This window comes from Pieris rapae, chromosome 21 (genome assembly GCF_905147795.1).
Source record: "Pieris rapae chromosome 21, ilPieRapa1.1, whole genome shotgun sequence".
In the NCBI taxonomy this organism is placed as follows: Eukaryota; Metazoa; Arthropoda; class Insecta; order Lepidoptera; family Pieridae; genus Pieris; species Pieris rapae.
Genome location: NC_059529.1, coordinates 7,678,628 through 7,695,091, shown reverse-complemented (window position 1 = coordinate 7,695,091; position 16,464 = coordinate 7,678,628). Strand labels below are relative to the sequence as shown.

The following is a 16,464-nucleotide window of genomic DNA, read 5'->3' as shown; positions in this document are numbered from 1 at the left end:
AGCCTACACCAGAGTTTCCCAAACTTTTTTGTGTCGTAGACCCCTTGCCATGATTTTCCGTGTTGGGTAGACCCCTAGGGGTCGATATTGGTTGCTGATCTATTGTTACATATTTTTTTCTTATTTTATACCACGAACTGTTATTGTTTAATTTTATCTCACACACTGTTTTATTGTTTTTTATGTTATAACTCCTCAATGTATCATATTTTACGGTTTTCATATATGTCGGTATGTGAAGAACAATATACAACAATACAATCATTGACCTAACCGCTGCATTGCTTTTAGTAAGTAATACTTTGTGCCTATTTTAATTATTACTATTTTTTTAACTGATTAAAAAATAAATATGAAGCCATACATTTCATATTGCTTTCAAGGACATACGAACTATCAACGCACTAAGCCATAAATAAAATTCCTTTCACCATCTAAAAGTAATAAAAGACGATAAAAATATTGTTCTTTACGACTTAAGACGCTGCAACAAGTGGCACCAATGTTTGTGTGGCTTTGTGTGGCAATTTATTGCTTTAATTAATTATTTGTTTATTTTCTAGTTTTTCAAAGTTTAACGTGTACGTAATAATTATTGTTCATTCATGTTCCAAATTAAAAATGTCTGACTCTATGAGCAATAAAAACATTTAAATTTAATTGGCATCGTTTGAATCGTATTATAATTAATTTTAAGCGAAGTAAATTTAATCTAAGTAAGCAGTAAATAAATAAATAAGATAAGAAAGCTTTTTTAAATATTTTTTCACAGAACAGGTGCAAATGGCCAGTATGCTCACCTGATATTAACTCTTATCTTTGTAGTCGAATTGGTTCCAAATATTTATGTATATTCAACGAACTTACTTACATTTGAAGTATATTTTTTATCTTAAATATATACTATTTTATTTATTGAAAATGATTAATAGCTAACTTACTTAACTTACTTTTTTTTCTTATAAATACTTATCATTATTTAATGTATCAATTTTTATACATACTTATTCAGATAATATTTTTTTTTATCATACCAAAGTTTTTATTTGAATAAAAATAATGAAACGCATTTTCTGTTTTTATTTAAGCTTTTAAAAATATTAAGGGCCTGTTTCACAATGTATGGATAAAGTGCCAAATAGCTATGCAACAGATAAATTATTCGAAAGATAAAAGTTCCGAATAAGATACTTCGCATTTCATGACAAATAGCGCTATCTGACAGTCGTGAAACGCAAAAATATTGTTTATCCTACGAATAAGTAATAAATAGTTTAAATGGAACTTATCCGGACATTGTAAAACAGGCCCTAAGTCTGATATCGGTCAAAAGTACTTACGTCATTGTTGCTGCGCTACGAACCTAGATGGGCTTCATAAGTACTGCAATATGCTGCGAAATGGTAGTATGCTCCGCTACGCTCAGAAATTGTAGAGTTTTGAGAAGTTAACATTTCTGGGTTAATAACGCAAGTTGTTTTGTTAAAATATATAATTATTTACATGAACTTTTTTGTATAACGACATTTTAGATTTCACTTAATAATGAAGGTCTTTTGTTTGCAAGCATTCAATAGGTGTACATAGGTTTGTATTTATTTAAAAAAATGGTTCTAATATAACCTTTAAATTTAATAACTATATATTATTAAATGAAAGACTTTTTATTTTGTATAATAACTGTTTATTTGCTGGATATGTTAAACGCCCATTTTATATAAATATAAACCCCCATTCTATATAAAAAATTAGTTTACCCAAAAGATCTAAAGAAACCACAGGAAATTTATTTTAAAGATTATTAACAATTAAACCTTTGCAAGAAAATAATATTTATTTCGCCAGATAGAAGTTTTTTATGTTACATTTTTTTAATATTAAAAATAAGGAGTGTCAGCTTTTGAATATATACAGGCTTATATAACTTCTATTAATTGTCGAGAAGCATAAATTATTCATATTTCAGTATTGTGGCTTTAGAAGCTCGACTGAATATGCCTCTAATTGTAACATGCAAATTAAAAAGCTCTGAAATGAATAGTTGAAATGTGTCAAGGCGAGAAATTATTTTATCTATGCTGATTTGCAATTTAAAATACTTTTAATACATTGGTATTCATATAATAGACGTTTACATTGTCCTGAATTTTACGCATTCATGTTTTGCCTAGTCACATCAGCGTGAGGTTCTCATCACAGCAAATGTAACATTCGCTCGAACGGTGAAGGAAAACATCGCAAGGAAACTGGCTTGCCTTAGACCCAAAAAGACGACAGCGCGTATCAGACAATAGAGGCTTACTCACTAACTTGCCTATTAGATTCGACTTAGGGTCATTCAAGAAAAGAGTAAAATTCGTAAAAGGCCGGCAACGCACGCGCGAGCCCTCTAGCATCGAGAGTGGCCATGGGCGGCGGTATCACTTAACATCAGGTGAGCCTCCTGCCCGTTTGCCCCCTGTTCTATAAAAAAAACGAAGATTGACAATGATGAAACTGATACAAAAATCTGAGGCTCAGACCTAATAAGGTTGTAGCGCCACTGATTTATTTTAATTTTGTTGATTTTTACGAAAACACAATAAGTTTAGGTTACAAGAAAGAGAAGATTGTTTGACAGAGTTATTGCTGAATAAACAATTTAAAGAATAAACGAGACTGAATATTTTTAGTAAAAATACAGTAACTTTACGAAATTATCTAAGTAATATAAAAACTTTAGAGGTGTCAAGGGACACCCGGGTGGATGGATGGTTCCTTTCGATTAATTAGTGAAGGAATTGTAATATTTTTTTCTTTGAAGTTATAATATTTTCTTTATTATTCACAAATATTATGAAATATGAACTATATTAATTTATTGACACTTATGTACACATGAGATGTCGCTAGGTTTGTTGTTACAAATTTTCGTCTTAGTTTTTTTCCGTCTAGCCCGCTTTCGCAACGCGCAATAAGGAACTTCGTTCCAAGAAAAAATAATTTAATAAAAAGCAGCTCAGCTTGCGTGACTGAATTTCGTCAGATGATACAGAAATTGAAGTGAAGCACATACACACATACACACACATACACATACACACAAAGCAAATAAACAAAATTGATAACATGACTTGTGGGGCTTGTTCAATTAATATATTTTATTTATTTTACATTAATTAAAAAAAGTCAATTAAAATAAGAATACTTTGTGTGAAAAAGCAATCAAGATATCGTTTATGAAACGTTCAGTTACTCAAACCTATTTAATCGAAGTGTTCAACTGACAGAGGATTCTCATTATACGAAAAAAAGGTTTCATTTAAATGGTATGCCAGCAATGCATGGACGTGCGAAAATAAATGAAAACAAACACGTATGTCATTGAGCGGCATGTGTACAAAGTGTTATTTTAACGAATTCATACAAGAATATGAGAGGAAATACTTGCGAATTGACTTAATTTAAACTTTGTTGGTTTTGCTGCGTATTCTGTGGAAATTTCGACGAAATGTTCAATTATTTTTGTCACCTCCGATTTTAGTTAAGGGAAGTCAATGTGTGTTATTTTTGAAGTAAAACTTCTTTTATGAGGGTAATTTTTTTTATGGATGAAAGGCCACGAAGATGTGCAGCGTTTTTGTGGAAGAAAAGGGAGAGAGCGATTGAGATCGATTAAGAGAGAGTGAGAAAGGGAGATCGAGAAAAAATTAACGTTAAAAACGTTATTTATTGATGTATTCGTTTAGTAGTTACATATTAGAACTTTAGATTGCAATTCTGTCGCATATATATTTATATTACCATTATCAAATATATAGTGTGAATATGAATATACAAATACATGGAGTTGTCACATACTGGTCATATCATCATCTATTTTGATACCTTAGTACTAATAATTTACAAAGAAGTTTTACTTCTGATATGTGTACTTTGAATGCACGCGCTTTTTTAAAATTATTAAAATATGTTTGCAGGACAGTAGACAAAAATAAACAAAATCATATTTAGGGCCTGTTTCACAATATCCGAATAAGTTCCAAATAAGCTATTTATTACTTATTTGTAGGATAAACACTATTTTTGCGTTTCACGACTGTCAGATATACGTCGCTATACGTCATGAAATGCCAAGTATCTTATTCGGAACTTTTATCTTTCGAATAATTTATGTGTTGCATAGCTATTTGGCACTTTATTCATACATTGTGAAACAGGCCCTTACAATAATAAACTAACAGACACAATTGTGGTCGTTTATAACTTTGAGTAATTATATTAACGTATTTTCTAAAGAAACCCACTTAAACTAAACAGAAGTAAAAATACAAGCAGACCCTTAACCCGTAACACTTTGAAAAATATCAAAGTAATTAATTTTTAATTATACCAAGCCCGCGTTAATAGCGACCGATATTAAAATTCAACGAAGAGAACTTTTTAAATCATTTTCAATATACTTGCCAGTTGAAAGCGTTTAATATGTTAATAAAGTATATGGTTTATAATGCACGTGAAATATATATTTCTGAGTACTAAGCGTGCTTATGAAAGTAACGATTATTTTTTTATTAATTCGTCCTATTTTTATGATGAAAACCTTAACAGAACTAATCTCAGTACTAAGGTACAATCACGGGCCATTGTCCCCTCAATAAACATCTTTTTGTCCTAGGCTCGACAGATAGCCCCATGTGTAGAGGCTGTTTCAGCGCAGAGGAAACAGTCACCCACGTAGCAATGTACAGAAATCCTCGGAACAGTGAGGTCGCTCCGAGAAGCCTGCGAAGTGCCCAAGAAGCTTCTGTGCTTTTGGAAGGAGTTAGGCTGGCTTAGTTAGCCATGGTTTCACGCACAACGGGCCTATTGAAAGTCGAAGTCCGGAAACGGTGCCCCTACATACATACATACATACCTATTTTTATGGCAAGCAAGATGACTAATAAAGTGACAATCACAGGTGTGTTGCTGGCATTTAAACATATGGTACGCCCTCATTTCGGAATCATCTTTACTAGATTTCTTAAAGACCCCTATATCGTGGAACGCCCGTCGTCGAGGACAGAATTTAGCATTCTGCTTAGACGTTCAATAAATTCACTTGAAGAATTCTACAGCTGTTATTTGTCTGAACAATACTTCAAAGCACAAAGGTAACTAAGTCAGAAGCAGCACAGATATACCTACTACTCGTATATTTGAGTTGAGAATTTCTTCGTTTTTATTTTAAGAACTTGGCGATTGAAAAGAGTGGCGGAAAATTTCTTGCCAGTTATTCTTTCCCGCTCTACGCCCTTGACTTGCGAACTGGTTGTAAATGTAAATTTACAATTAATTTAATTTGTTTATTTTGACGTTCATAAGTGTAAATGTTTACCTATATGAATAAAGATATTTTTGAGTTTGAGTTTATACATTTACACTTTGATGTAGTAATACAGAAATACAGTATAAATAATAACATAAAAAGGACGGCCACAGGCGGCTATATCGCTTTCGAGCGATAACTTCCAGGCCACCATTGTGAGAGAAAAAATTATTTATGGTGAACGCAAGAAGTGAAACTACATCTATACTCGTTTATACTAAAATTATTAAGAGGAATTATTTGTATGTAAGTATGTCTGTAACGAATTGGCTCAAAAATTACTGGACCGATGTAAACAATTGTTGCACCATTTAAATGCTACATTATCACTGATTAATATAGGTTGTTTTGATTGCAACAAAAATAAGTTATCCCAATAAAACTACAATAATAACCAAGTTGTAAAAAAATGCCTATATCTTTCATCGCATGCGCTGCGAAAACTATTGATGATAGACCAAAAAATGTAACACAATATTGAAGAACATATCAATAACTACAAATATTTCAAAAAAATGTCCACTGATACGTAGCCGGCATGGGACGCTTTAAGTTCTTTTCCAAAGCTATTAATACTTTGCACTATTATATAATTGTAAGCATTGAAAGAAATGGAAAAGAAAAAGTGAACATGAATAACGATAATTTTAGCTCGGTTAGTACGTAGAGATAAGATGAGATGTTTGTACAAGAGAGATTTAAAGAAAAATAGGCAAGAAACTAAGGATATAGAGGAAGTTATAATATGAGACGTGTTTTTAAATAGCTTGATAAGAGGTTTTTTTGATTAAACAAAATTAACAAAAATATACTAAAATAGGCAGGGTTTTCTCATACCAATATTTCCTGAACCTATTAGCACTATTAATAGTGAAAGGAATCTGGCTGATAGCCATTTTATTGCTTTATGTAACCTGAAGTGATTTACAAAGATTGGCTTTCGCCATATTTGGAAAGGTTCCAGGTTTAAAAAAGTGTTAGAAACATTGACTACAAATAAATCTATATATCAAACTCCTTTCTTTTTATAGAATAGGGGAGCAAACGAACCCGCCCCAAAAAGGGCAGTTATCGCAGCCCATGGACCGCTTTTTTTTAATGGGCCAGCCTTTGAGGGCGGTAGTATAAAGTAAAAAGTAAGAGTACTTTGGACAATTGAAGGTCATATCTCTCAGAACAGCTTTTCATTTGATCTCGTCTTCCCATCGAGTCAGAGGTCTTACACTTTGTTTTTATAGAATATGGTGTCTAACTAGTCTAAGAGCGCCCAAATAGGGCAGTCATCGCAGACCATGGAATCTTCTTTAGTAGGTGCATTGCCGGCCTTTGAGGGAATAGTAAACTCTAGTAGTAGTTTTGATTTGATAAAGAGGGACATTTTGTTATTCTCAGACATATCTGCAACTACGTAGAGTTTAAAGCTAAAAACAGATCTAAGTTCGCATTCGCTTATTTACCAAATCTTATGTATATTATATTATAATATTATGGTTTGATTGAGTCAGTATATTTATCATATAAAATTTAATATAAAACCAATAAAGTTAGCATTTATATCGGGAATGAAGTTATATTTAAACAAAAAGTGGTTTTCTGAAAAACGTCGGCTAAGCAATGAGTTTCCTAAAACAATTCAGCATTAGGCAAATATATAAACAAATATGTTTACTTACAATACTGAATTCTATTTTTATTCTTAAGACTCTCAAGTGCATAAAAGCCACTCCAACTTTTGAGGGCCGTCAAAACCGACAAAAGACTCGCGACCAAAGCAGCGGAAAGCGAAACCTCAAAACACTTTTCCAAAAACCAATATTTTTATTGCTTTGAAAAAGTTACCCGGAAATTATATTTGACCGGAAAAACAAACAATTGAACTCAGAAGTATTTTGCGTTAAATGTCACTCGCAATCTTGAATCAAGTTGGGGACGTATTAAGGGTCGATATTTCAGAGTGGGTAATCTACACGGAACCAACAACAGAGCTATTAGTGATGCTGAAAAAGCTAAAGAACATGAAGGGTTCTAGGCTGCCATTATGATTTTGTCCCATTCGGTGTCTTGACTCTTGGTCCGTAGGGTCCTAGCGACATAAGGCTTTTTTAAAGATATAGCAAAAAGATTAGTCGACATCACAGGAGACCGAAGAGCAGCAGCTACCTCGGAATAAGAATTAGTCTAGCTATTCAAAGGGGGAACGCTGGCAGTACCTTCGGAACCTTGTATAAAGACTCCTTTTAATTAAAAAATACTAAAAAAAATAATAAAAAATACTTTAAGGTTAGTTATTGTATCTTGTTACATCAATTTATGTCAGCAATATCTATATATATAAATGAATCCCTATTTCCCTTGATCACGGCATCACGATTTATTGGTAATGGTTCTAATATAGAAAAATAAGAAATTTAGATTTTTTTTTACAATTATGGCGTTTGACCTAACATTTACAGAGTGCGTGCTGAAAATATCGTCAAAGAGGATGTAAGAAAAATGAATATCGTTTAAAACAAATGCTTCGATCGGAGAAACTATATTGATAAATACGTATAAAAGTAATTGTTTGTAGCATTACAGTCGCTATTAGTTTGTGGCATTAGTCTTGAAAATCCATGTTTTTCACATGACCAGTAAATTTATGTCACAAACATATAAAATAAAAAATGTATTACATTAAGCATTAGATTAATAAACACATTGTTTCTGAAATATTTTTTTTAGTTAATTATACCAATTCAAAATATACATTCATAGTTAAAACACAACAATGTCCGTCGGGTACGCTAGTGCCTAGCTCATTTTTATTTCTTGAATAAAGTGGACACATTAAATTGTATGAATAATACGATATGGAGCTGATTATGTTTGAAATGTATCGATTTCTTTAAAAATCAGACTACTATACGTAAAAAAGCCCGAACTTTTCCTGTTACATAAAGTAAAGAAGATTTTAAGTGAATAACGTGTTTATCGAATTTATCTTGTAGATCACGTACCGGCTGTTGACACTCGACCCCAACTTGTGACTACAAATTGGTTTCGGATTTCTTTCAAGCTTCGAACACATTGAGAACTCTTTATGGGGATACCGTTAAACCAAAGATTCTTAATATCACGTTTTTAGTTTAATCCAAATAACCCTAAAATAACCTTTGAACTATTACCAGAATAATTAATTGTTATACCTACCTATAAATAATTAATTATTTTAAAAAGGGATTCGGAGTTTTGCTGGTTTTGCTTTCAGGTTACCTATATCTCGCTTTACGCTATTAGTTGTAAATCTAATAAAACAAATACATGTTGTTTAATTCTTATTAAGTTGTTTATTTATTCTTATTGATTAAGTTATTTACATTAAACCAGTTAACTATACGAGAGATATAATTGTTAACATCGTTCAATAATACGTTTTTCCTATTCGCTTTAAATAAAAGAGACGTGTCATCAGCAAACAATACCATCTCATAAACTTCGTTGACAAAGATTGGTCGTTTATGTAAATCAGAAATAAGCATACATTTGAACAACTGCTGACACGGCTCACGTCATCCTATACTTTAATAGGTGCTGATCAAGCTTTTAAAGAATCAAATAAGTGTATGTATGTGTAAATACATTTAAGATATTGTTTTGTAACAATAAATCAGATTTGAATATTGCTCTGTCTTATTCGTTTCTCGCTTCCTCTCAAAATGGTGAAGACTACTTCAAGACCTTTTCGTGGAGAGACTGCCCGATAGGATATGTCTGTAGGGCTAAGGGTTAGGTTAGTTTAAGGTTAGGTTAAGTCTAACCCTCTCATATATTGAGATATCTAGTGCAGCTTGCTATATAATACGAGTACATATACTATACAAATACTCCTAACATTTAATACATATAAATGTAAACACACATTTCACAGTCCAGTAGGTTTAGTGTTATTTTATTTGTTTATTGCTTTTTATTAACTTATACATAAATTGATTGGAAATGGTCTGGTTTTATTATTGCTATTACTATATTAAGAAAACTTACCACAGATCTAACAAGAAGTTCAATTGTGAACCACACGTTGCAGAGTAGCTCTATGTAGAAGAAAGCGACGTGTGGCTGCTCGTTTTCATGCCATAGGGTCGCAACGGCTGTATCATTAATCGTGAAATTCAGAATATTGTACGGCTCTGTCACTCGAAGGTCGGGGTGGGTTTTCAGGCAGAAACAGAGGACTGAGACGCATATGAAGAAGACGGATGTGCCGGATATCATCTGAAAAAAAACCGTATCGTGAATTCATATTTCGAGGTTTTACTAAATAAATATTATTATAACATGACTCGACTTCATAGGAAACTGTTTACATTACATATCAGCTATATAATTATAAAACTAAATTATGTAAAAAAATAACAATAAAATAAAATATGTTTTATATGGTATCATTTATTCCAGGTCATTAAATTTGAATCTGTAGGCATCACCACCGAAAAATCTCTCGGTACTCTTTTAAAAAAGTAAATCAAACAACACTTATTTTAAAACAAATATCGCAAAATAATTAAAGTAGCCAGTCTATCACTAGTCCAAGGCCCTTATCAACTAGATAATCGTTAAGTTTAAACAATTACGTTTACATACCTTCTACAAAATTTTCTTAAATATATTGAAAAAAAAATGTCAATATCTCTTTTATGGATCTATATTGTATCATTTGAGAAACAAATTTAACAGAAAGTACGTTGGTTCGTTTAAGAAAAATCGGCTTTCCGGGACGGGAAATGCGTCGTAAATTATTGTATTATTTCCATGACAGTAAACATTTTTCTCAGAGCGTATCAAGTTAAAAGCTAGGAGCAAAACGATATTTGCATTCAAATATCCCATTGATCATACAGTACTTTATTTTTCATTGATGTCTATTATACAACTGTTGTGGCTGCTGGCTTATAATGATTATGACAATTGAAGAACATGCTAAAAGATGTTATTATGTTCTAAACGTTTTGAAATCATTAAAAGATAAAAGGTATATTACCTTCGCCCTTTGCCAAACATAAACTTGGGGATTAAATTAAGTAGCGATGAGGTTATTGCTCCCCAATACCTACTGTTTTATAACTAAGCATCGTGTTCGAAAGAAATTATATGTTATGTGTTACAATATAAACAATTGGGTAGTCAGTGATAATGCACATGTACCAAACAAGACTGTATATTTTGCTCACCCGGCTTTCTAGATTTTATAAGCGTGGCGATTATCTAAATTGGAGTAACGCCCCAAGAGTTTAGCCAGATGCTCTCTTCAACTGTTTCTGTGTAGTTATTCGTTTCATAACAATTAACTGAATCGTGGGAATTACGCCCCAGGAGTATAGTCAGACGTAGACACTCACTATTAATATTCATATCTTATTATATGTATAAAATTCTCGTGTCGCGGTGTTTAACTATGGTTACGCGGTGGTTAAACTCCTCCGAAACGGCTTGACCGATTCTCATGAAATTTTGTATGCATATTGGGTACGTCCAAGAATCGGACAACATCTATTTTTCAACCCCCTAAATGTAAATGTTAATCCACCTCTAATTATATATAATATTTTTTTATGATACAGCATTAAAAAATACATATAACCCTGAATTTTCAACCCTTTACAATCAACCCCTATTTTACCACTGCGTTTTTTTTATTTTTAATAATTTCTTTTTTTTCTCAATTCAAAAAATAAAAATAAAAAAAGGTCTAGAAATTCAATTAAAATGTATTCGCTTTTATTGTTTATAACGCTTTCCATTATAAGTACATGCCCGAACACTTTCTTTCCATTTCGACTTCTAAACAGTATAAAACAATGTTGATTTATACTGTCTTCCCTACAGGCTAGAGCTTTATACTTGTACCACACGTAAGCTTAAATTTTTACACTGTTAAGGCTGATACTCAGTCATTGTGCCAGAGGTTATTGTGTTTTAACAAAACCTTTGATAGTAGGTTTGTCTTAATGAAAGCCTTATTCATCGTTTTTGTACGAATTTTTAGAAAGGTTTTGCGAGATTAAATATCGATATATCTTTTCTGTTTTCAACAATAAATCAAGCATTGTATGTATTTTATTATCATGCAGTTCCAACTGTAGACTTATATCGAAGGGTCTCTGTCAGATGCAGCGTACATATGCATACGTACTTTTTTAATTTATTTGAGGAATGCAATCTAATTAGCGATCTCTTCCAGGCAAGGCAAGGCTTCAGCAGGCAGTAAGGAAAACTAAACAAACAAATATATGATCGGTAATGTGCAAGAAATGCAAAACAAATTCTTATAATAAGTTATAGAATCTGCAATCTTAATATTAAATAATACAAAAATATAATAAAATAAACTAAGAGCTTTTGCAACACTCTTCAGAAAATATCAAAAATTTCTGATATCTTTCAAACTTTTACAGTGCAAGTTGAATAACATGTTTAAACAAATATAATATACTTTTATAAGACCCGAGTTAATTTTCGTTTTTGACATATTGCTACCAGCTTCCGCATTGATAAATGATTTCTTTTGAGGACTCAGTTTCCGCACTTAGACGCTCAATAGGTCCATTGTACGTAAAGTCCTTGCTAACTAAGCCAGTCTAACTCCTATCAAAAGCACAGAAGCTTTCTGGGCACTTCGCAAGCTTCACGGCGCGACCTGTTTCGAGGATTTCTGTAAGTTGTTTAGCCACAGCCTCGCATCCCAAGACTACGTGGGTGTATAATTGATAGAATGAAAGTGATGGAAATTTTCGATAGGAATACTTTACTACATTTTTTAAACAGTTTTTCTGCCATCCGTCGTTCGTCGTTCTATGATTATAAAAATGCTAACAGGTATATATTAGTCTGATAAAATGTAAACAATAACTTTCTGTGCTCAACAATGAAGTTAATAATTGGTTAGGTTTAATATTAACAATCTTTAATTAGTCTGAAATTAACAATAATTTTAATGTGACACCGTTGTATATCAAGTAAGCTTATACATAGCTGGTGCATTATTAATAATAACCATTTTATGTCAAAGTTAAAGTTCCTAAAATCTTAATAAAGAGTTACTTATCTGTGTAGTGCAATAAAACCATCCAACCGGCAAGTCTTAGAAGTATCAGTGTCGGAGAAGAAAGATCAATTGAACATAAGAAACGTTGAACTACCGCTGCACTATCATGTACATAAGTATAGAACAAATACTAAACGAGATTGAGCTTTCACAATCATTCTACATTTAAGTGCAGAGTACACTTTTTCAATATTTGCTTACAAAGGAATAAAACTTTTCTTTATTACAATTTTATTTACATTTCATTACAGTGAAGGTATAAAATATATTCACTAACATATATTATTGGATATAATTAAGATTAGTTACATTTTATGTAAGTGTATCAGGAAATAAAATAAGGCTCAAAAAAGCAGCAAAGGTCCCAATTTAGAAGTCATACCATAATAAGAAACAGATGGTACATGGCAGAAAGTGGCACAGTGCAGAGAGGAATGGCGGGATTTGGAGGAGGGTTTGCCAAAAAAGGGGACACAGATAAAAACAATAAGATATATAATATAAATGTGTTGAAAAACTATCTAAAATAAAAGGCTATTAAATTTTGGCGAATTTAATTTGAACTGTGCTATAAAGATCTCGGTGCTTGTAAATAAATGAATAATTTATGTGTATAAATTTTGTGCCATTGTCATAACACTAATTTCACACACGAAGAGAGTTTATTTAAATTCATAATTCCTAACTTATTAGTTGGAAGTGCAATTTTCCACCGAGGTCACATGTTGACTTCTCGCAATGGCGAAAAACACGTTTAATACGTTGAAAAAAAAACATCGTGAGGAAATCAACAGATTATATATTTTTGATAACACAAGCTTTTGTGTACAAAAATCTACGGCTCGTATCGATCAGAATAAAAAAAAATATTTAAATAAAAAAAGTATGTACATAAGAGAAAGTGTATTTTATTTTAAATTAAAATACGCTAACAGAAACTTTAATATCGTTTATGATCTTGACTAAATGTGAAAAAATATTTATTTATCGAATGCAAAATTAATTTTAATTTCTTATCTTTATACTTTATAGCAAGTTTTTCTTAAGAAATTTATTTAAAATCTACGACCTCTTTTCATATAAAAAGTTGTTTCACATAGAACTAAATTAGTGTGTCATTAAAAAACTACGCAATATGAAGCAAGATTAATCTTAGATTATGGGATTTACTTAACAAAAATTGCAATTGTATAAACATCAACTGAAAAACGCTTTCAGTTCCTAAATTGTACTAAACGTATATCATAGTAAATTATTTATGATGTGCAAACATAAGCCACACTGTTATTAAGAGACCAAAGATAATTAATTTTCAACTGCTATCTCTATCTATAGTTGTATATGTTTTTGAGAGGGAGAACATGGCGGCGAATCACGTGTTAGGTGCAAGAAATTGCAACCCTACTGTAAAGACTTCTCAGGCGATGTCAATGTAATGGAAGATGGTTGCTGCAGCTTGCTTGCGACCCCAAGTTTCCCAAATAGTGACGTGATTGGTGGGAGGAGTTTAATTAGGGCTTTTAGAGCGAGTCCCACACTCTGTGCGGAAATGCATTTCCCTCAATTAAAAAAAAAGGTAACAGTCCTCCAAAGAGAAATTTTTCCTAATATTGCAATTTTGTTAGTGTAAGTCGTATACCTTGTACCACAAAGGTAATTTATCAAACGCTAACATCGAAATGGCTATTTATCTAATGCCAAAAGGCCCCGAGAGGTATATAATACGACTCTGTTGGTGACAACTGATATTTATCACTTAAATACATATTATTGTATGTTTAATACATATTTTTAACATAGATTTATACCGCAACGCTCAATGTTTATTTATCTTACAGCTTTACATATTATAAAAAAGACAATTGAAATTAAACATTAAAAGAAAACCCTAACTTATTACTACTACTAAATTGTACATATGTAATATAAATATACAAATACAGTATTTTAAATATTGTAACTTAAACTGTTAAAGCAATAACTTTTGTTTGCAAGCTTAGCGACTGGTCCTTCAAGAAAACAGCATGCTAATTCTTAAAAAGCCGGCAACGCACTCCCGAACCCTCACTTAACATCAAGTGAGCCTCCTGCCCGTTTGCTTGTTATATAAAAAGAATTGTAAATGTGTAAAAATAGCAGTTAAGACTTAAGAACATCCTTTTCACAGTTTTTAATTTATTTATTAAGTTTGACATCATACATAGTACTAAATCTAGGGATTATTTTACAAAATCTTCCATCTTAAATATATGACATTATTAAACTAAACATTAGTTTAAAAATTAAATTATATTTGATCATGAACCTGAAGGGTTTTCAAACCACATGCTTTTTGTTAACAAAAATAAAGTGCTGGGAACCTCGTTACGTTATCTATTTAGATATATCCTGTAGTAAAATTTAATTTAATAAAGGTCTAGGCATTTTGTATCAGAGACCGTTATATATTGCTTTTTCGATGATTGATTATCCTTAAGTGATAACTTTTTATATCTACCGAAGAGACAGGTGACTCGGCAATAAAATTTACACAAATACCCCATCTATGAAGTAAATAAAAATAATATTATTAATATAACCGACTCCTAAATTCACTGAAAAGTATTAAATAACATATATATATATATAGGTCTAAATGTGACTCTAATTTACTGAAAAAATTAAATTAATTTGCGATTTAAAACACAAATTTATCAGATTATGGCAGAAAATTGATTTAAAAATGTAAACGTATATATTATTTCGAACAATATATAATTTTACATTTATGAAATTATACTTGTATTAAAATTATACAAGTAAATTATATTTACTTATATACGTAATTAATTCAAATCCCTTAAATATTCTACTCTTCACTTGAACTCATTAATATAACATTGTGAGAATAAGATTATTTAATTCTGCTGTCCTTGTTGTAATAAATTATAACGTGTCACGTGTTTTTAACATAAGGAATGCAATAAAGATTTGTTTAAGTTTAAATATGTAACTACGAAACGAATACATCAACCATTAGCGTTTTTTCTCCCTCGGTCTCAATCGCTCTGTCTCTTTTCTTCGACTAAAACGGTGCAATTATCGTGATATTTTTTTGGTTAAAAAAAATACGCTCATGCGCCTAAAAACCTGCCCGTAGGGAGTATACTACTCGCTAATAGCGATTCCAATGAAACACAAAATTCACTTAACAAATGGCAGAATTTAATTTTGGGGAAAATGGGTTAAAATAATTAGAATCAGACGCGCCGATACAAATTAGCTAATGCAGAACATAGATGGCGCAATTTGCTCAAGGAATTAATAATGTTGGTTTTTAATTAAATTGATAACTTATCAATGACATGATGACATGTACGTAATAAAAATACAATGATGAGACAAATTTATATTTAATTCACAAAGCCTCACAATCAAACCATATATTTTTAATTACAATTTTAATATTACCGAAACAATTCGGAATGCCTTCCCAATATATTCTATTTCCCTTTTCAGCGATAGATCAAAGGTTTAATCAAGAACACTCGTAAAGTGCTTCAATATTGAGTCAACAAACGGTTACAAACATCGACTTATGGAAGTTGGTTGGAAATAAACATGAATAACAGTTCTGTTATGTAACCAAATAATTTATTTTTCTGCAGAAAACAAAATTAGCAGAAATAAAACATTGTATTGAATAAGTTTCTATTAACTAATTCATTAAATTAATCATGCTTATGGAGGCTTCTAACAAAAAGCGACGGAATGACTTTGCCGCTATGACAAAAGAAAAAGGACAAAGAAAAGGAGGATGATATAAGTAGAGCAGTTGGCCCTGTGTGGCTTCGTAAAGCTAGACACCGAGAAGAGTGGAAGTATTTTATATTGAGTAATTTAAAAAGTATCTTGATGATTTACTAAACAAATGGCTTCGCCCGAGTGGATTTAGTTAATAAATGCTTTAACAAATAATAGCTAAGAAAATTTTCATAAAACCAAATTAATCATTAAGTTATACGACCGTTGCTTCTTTTGATTTTTATATCAA

General features: G+C 31.4%; 1 protein-coding gene across 1 annotated transcript in view; it reads right to left on the bottom strand.

Annotated features, from left to right (window-relative positions):
- LOC110993892 (potassium voltage-gated channel protein Shaw) overlaps window positions 1–16,464 on the bottom strand; it is a 110,905-nt gene that overhangs the window by 37,924 nt on the left and 56,517 nt on the right. Inside the window, exon 5 of the mRNA XM_022260295.2 lies at window positions 9,371–9,601. Within this exon, the coding sequence (XP_022115987.1) occupies window positions 9,371–9,601 (231 nt within the window). The remainder of the gene's footprint in view (window positions 1–9,370; window positions 9,602–16,464) is intronic.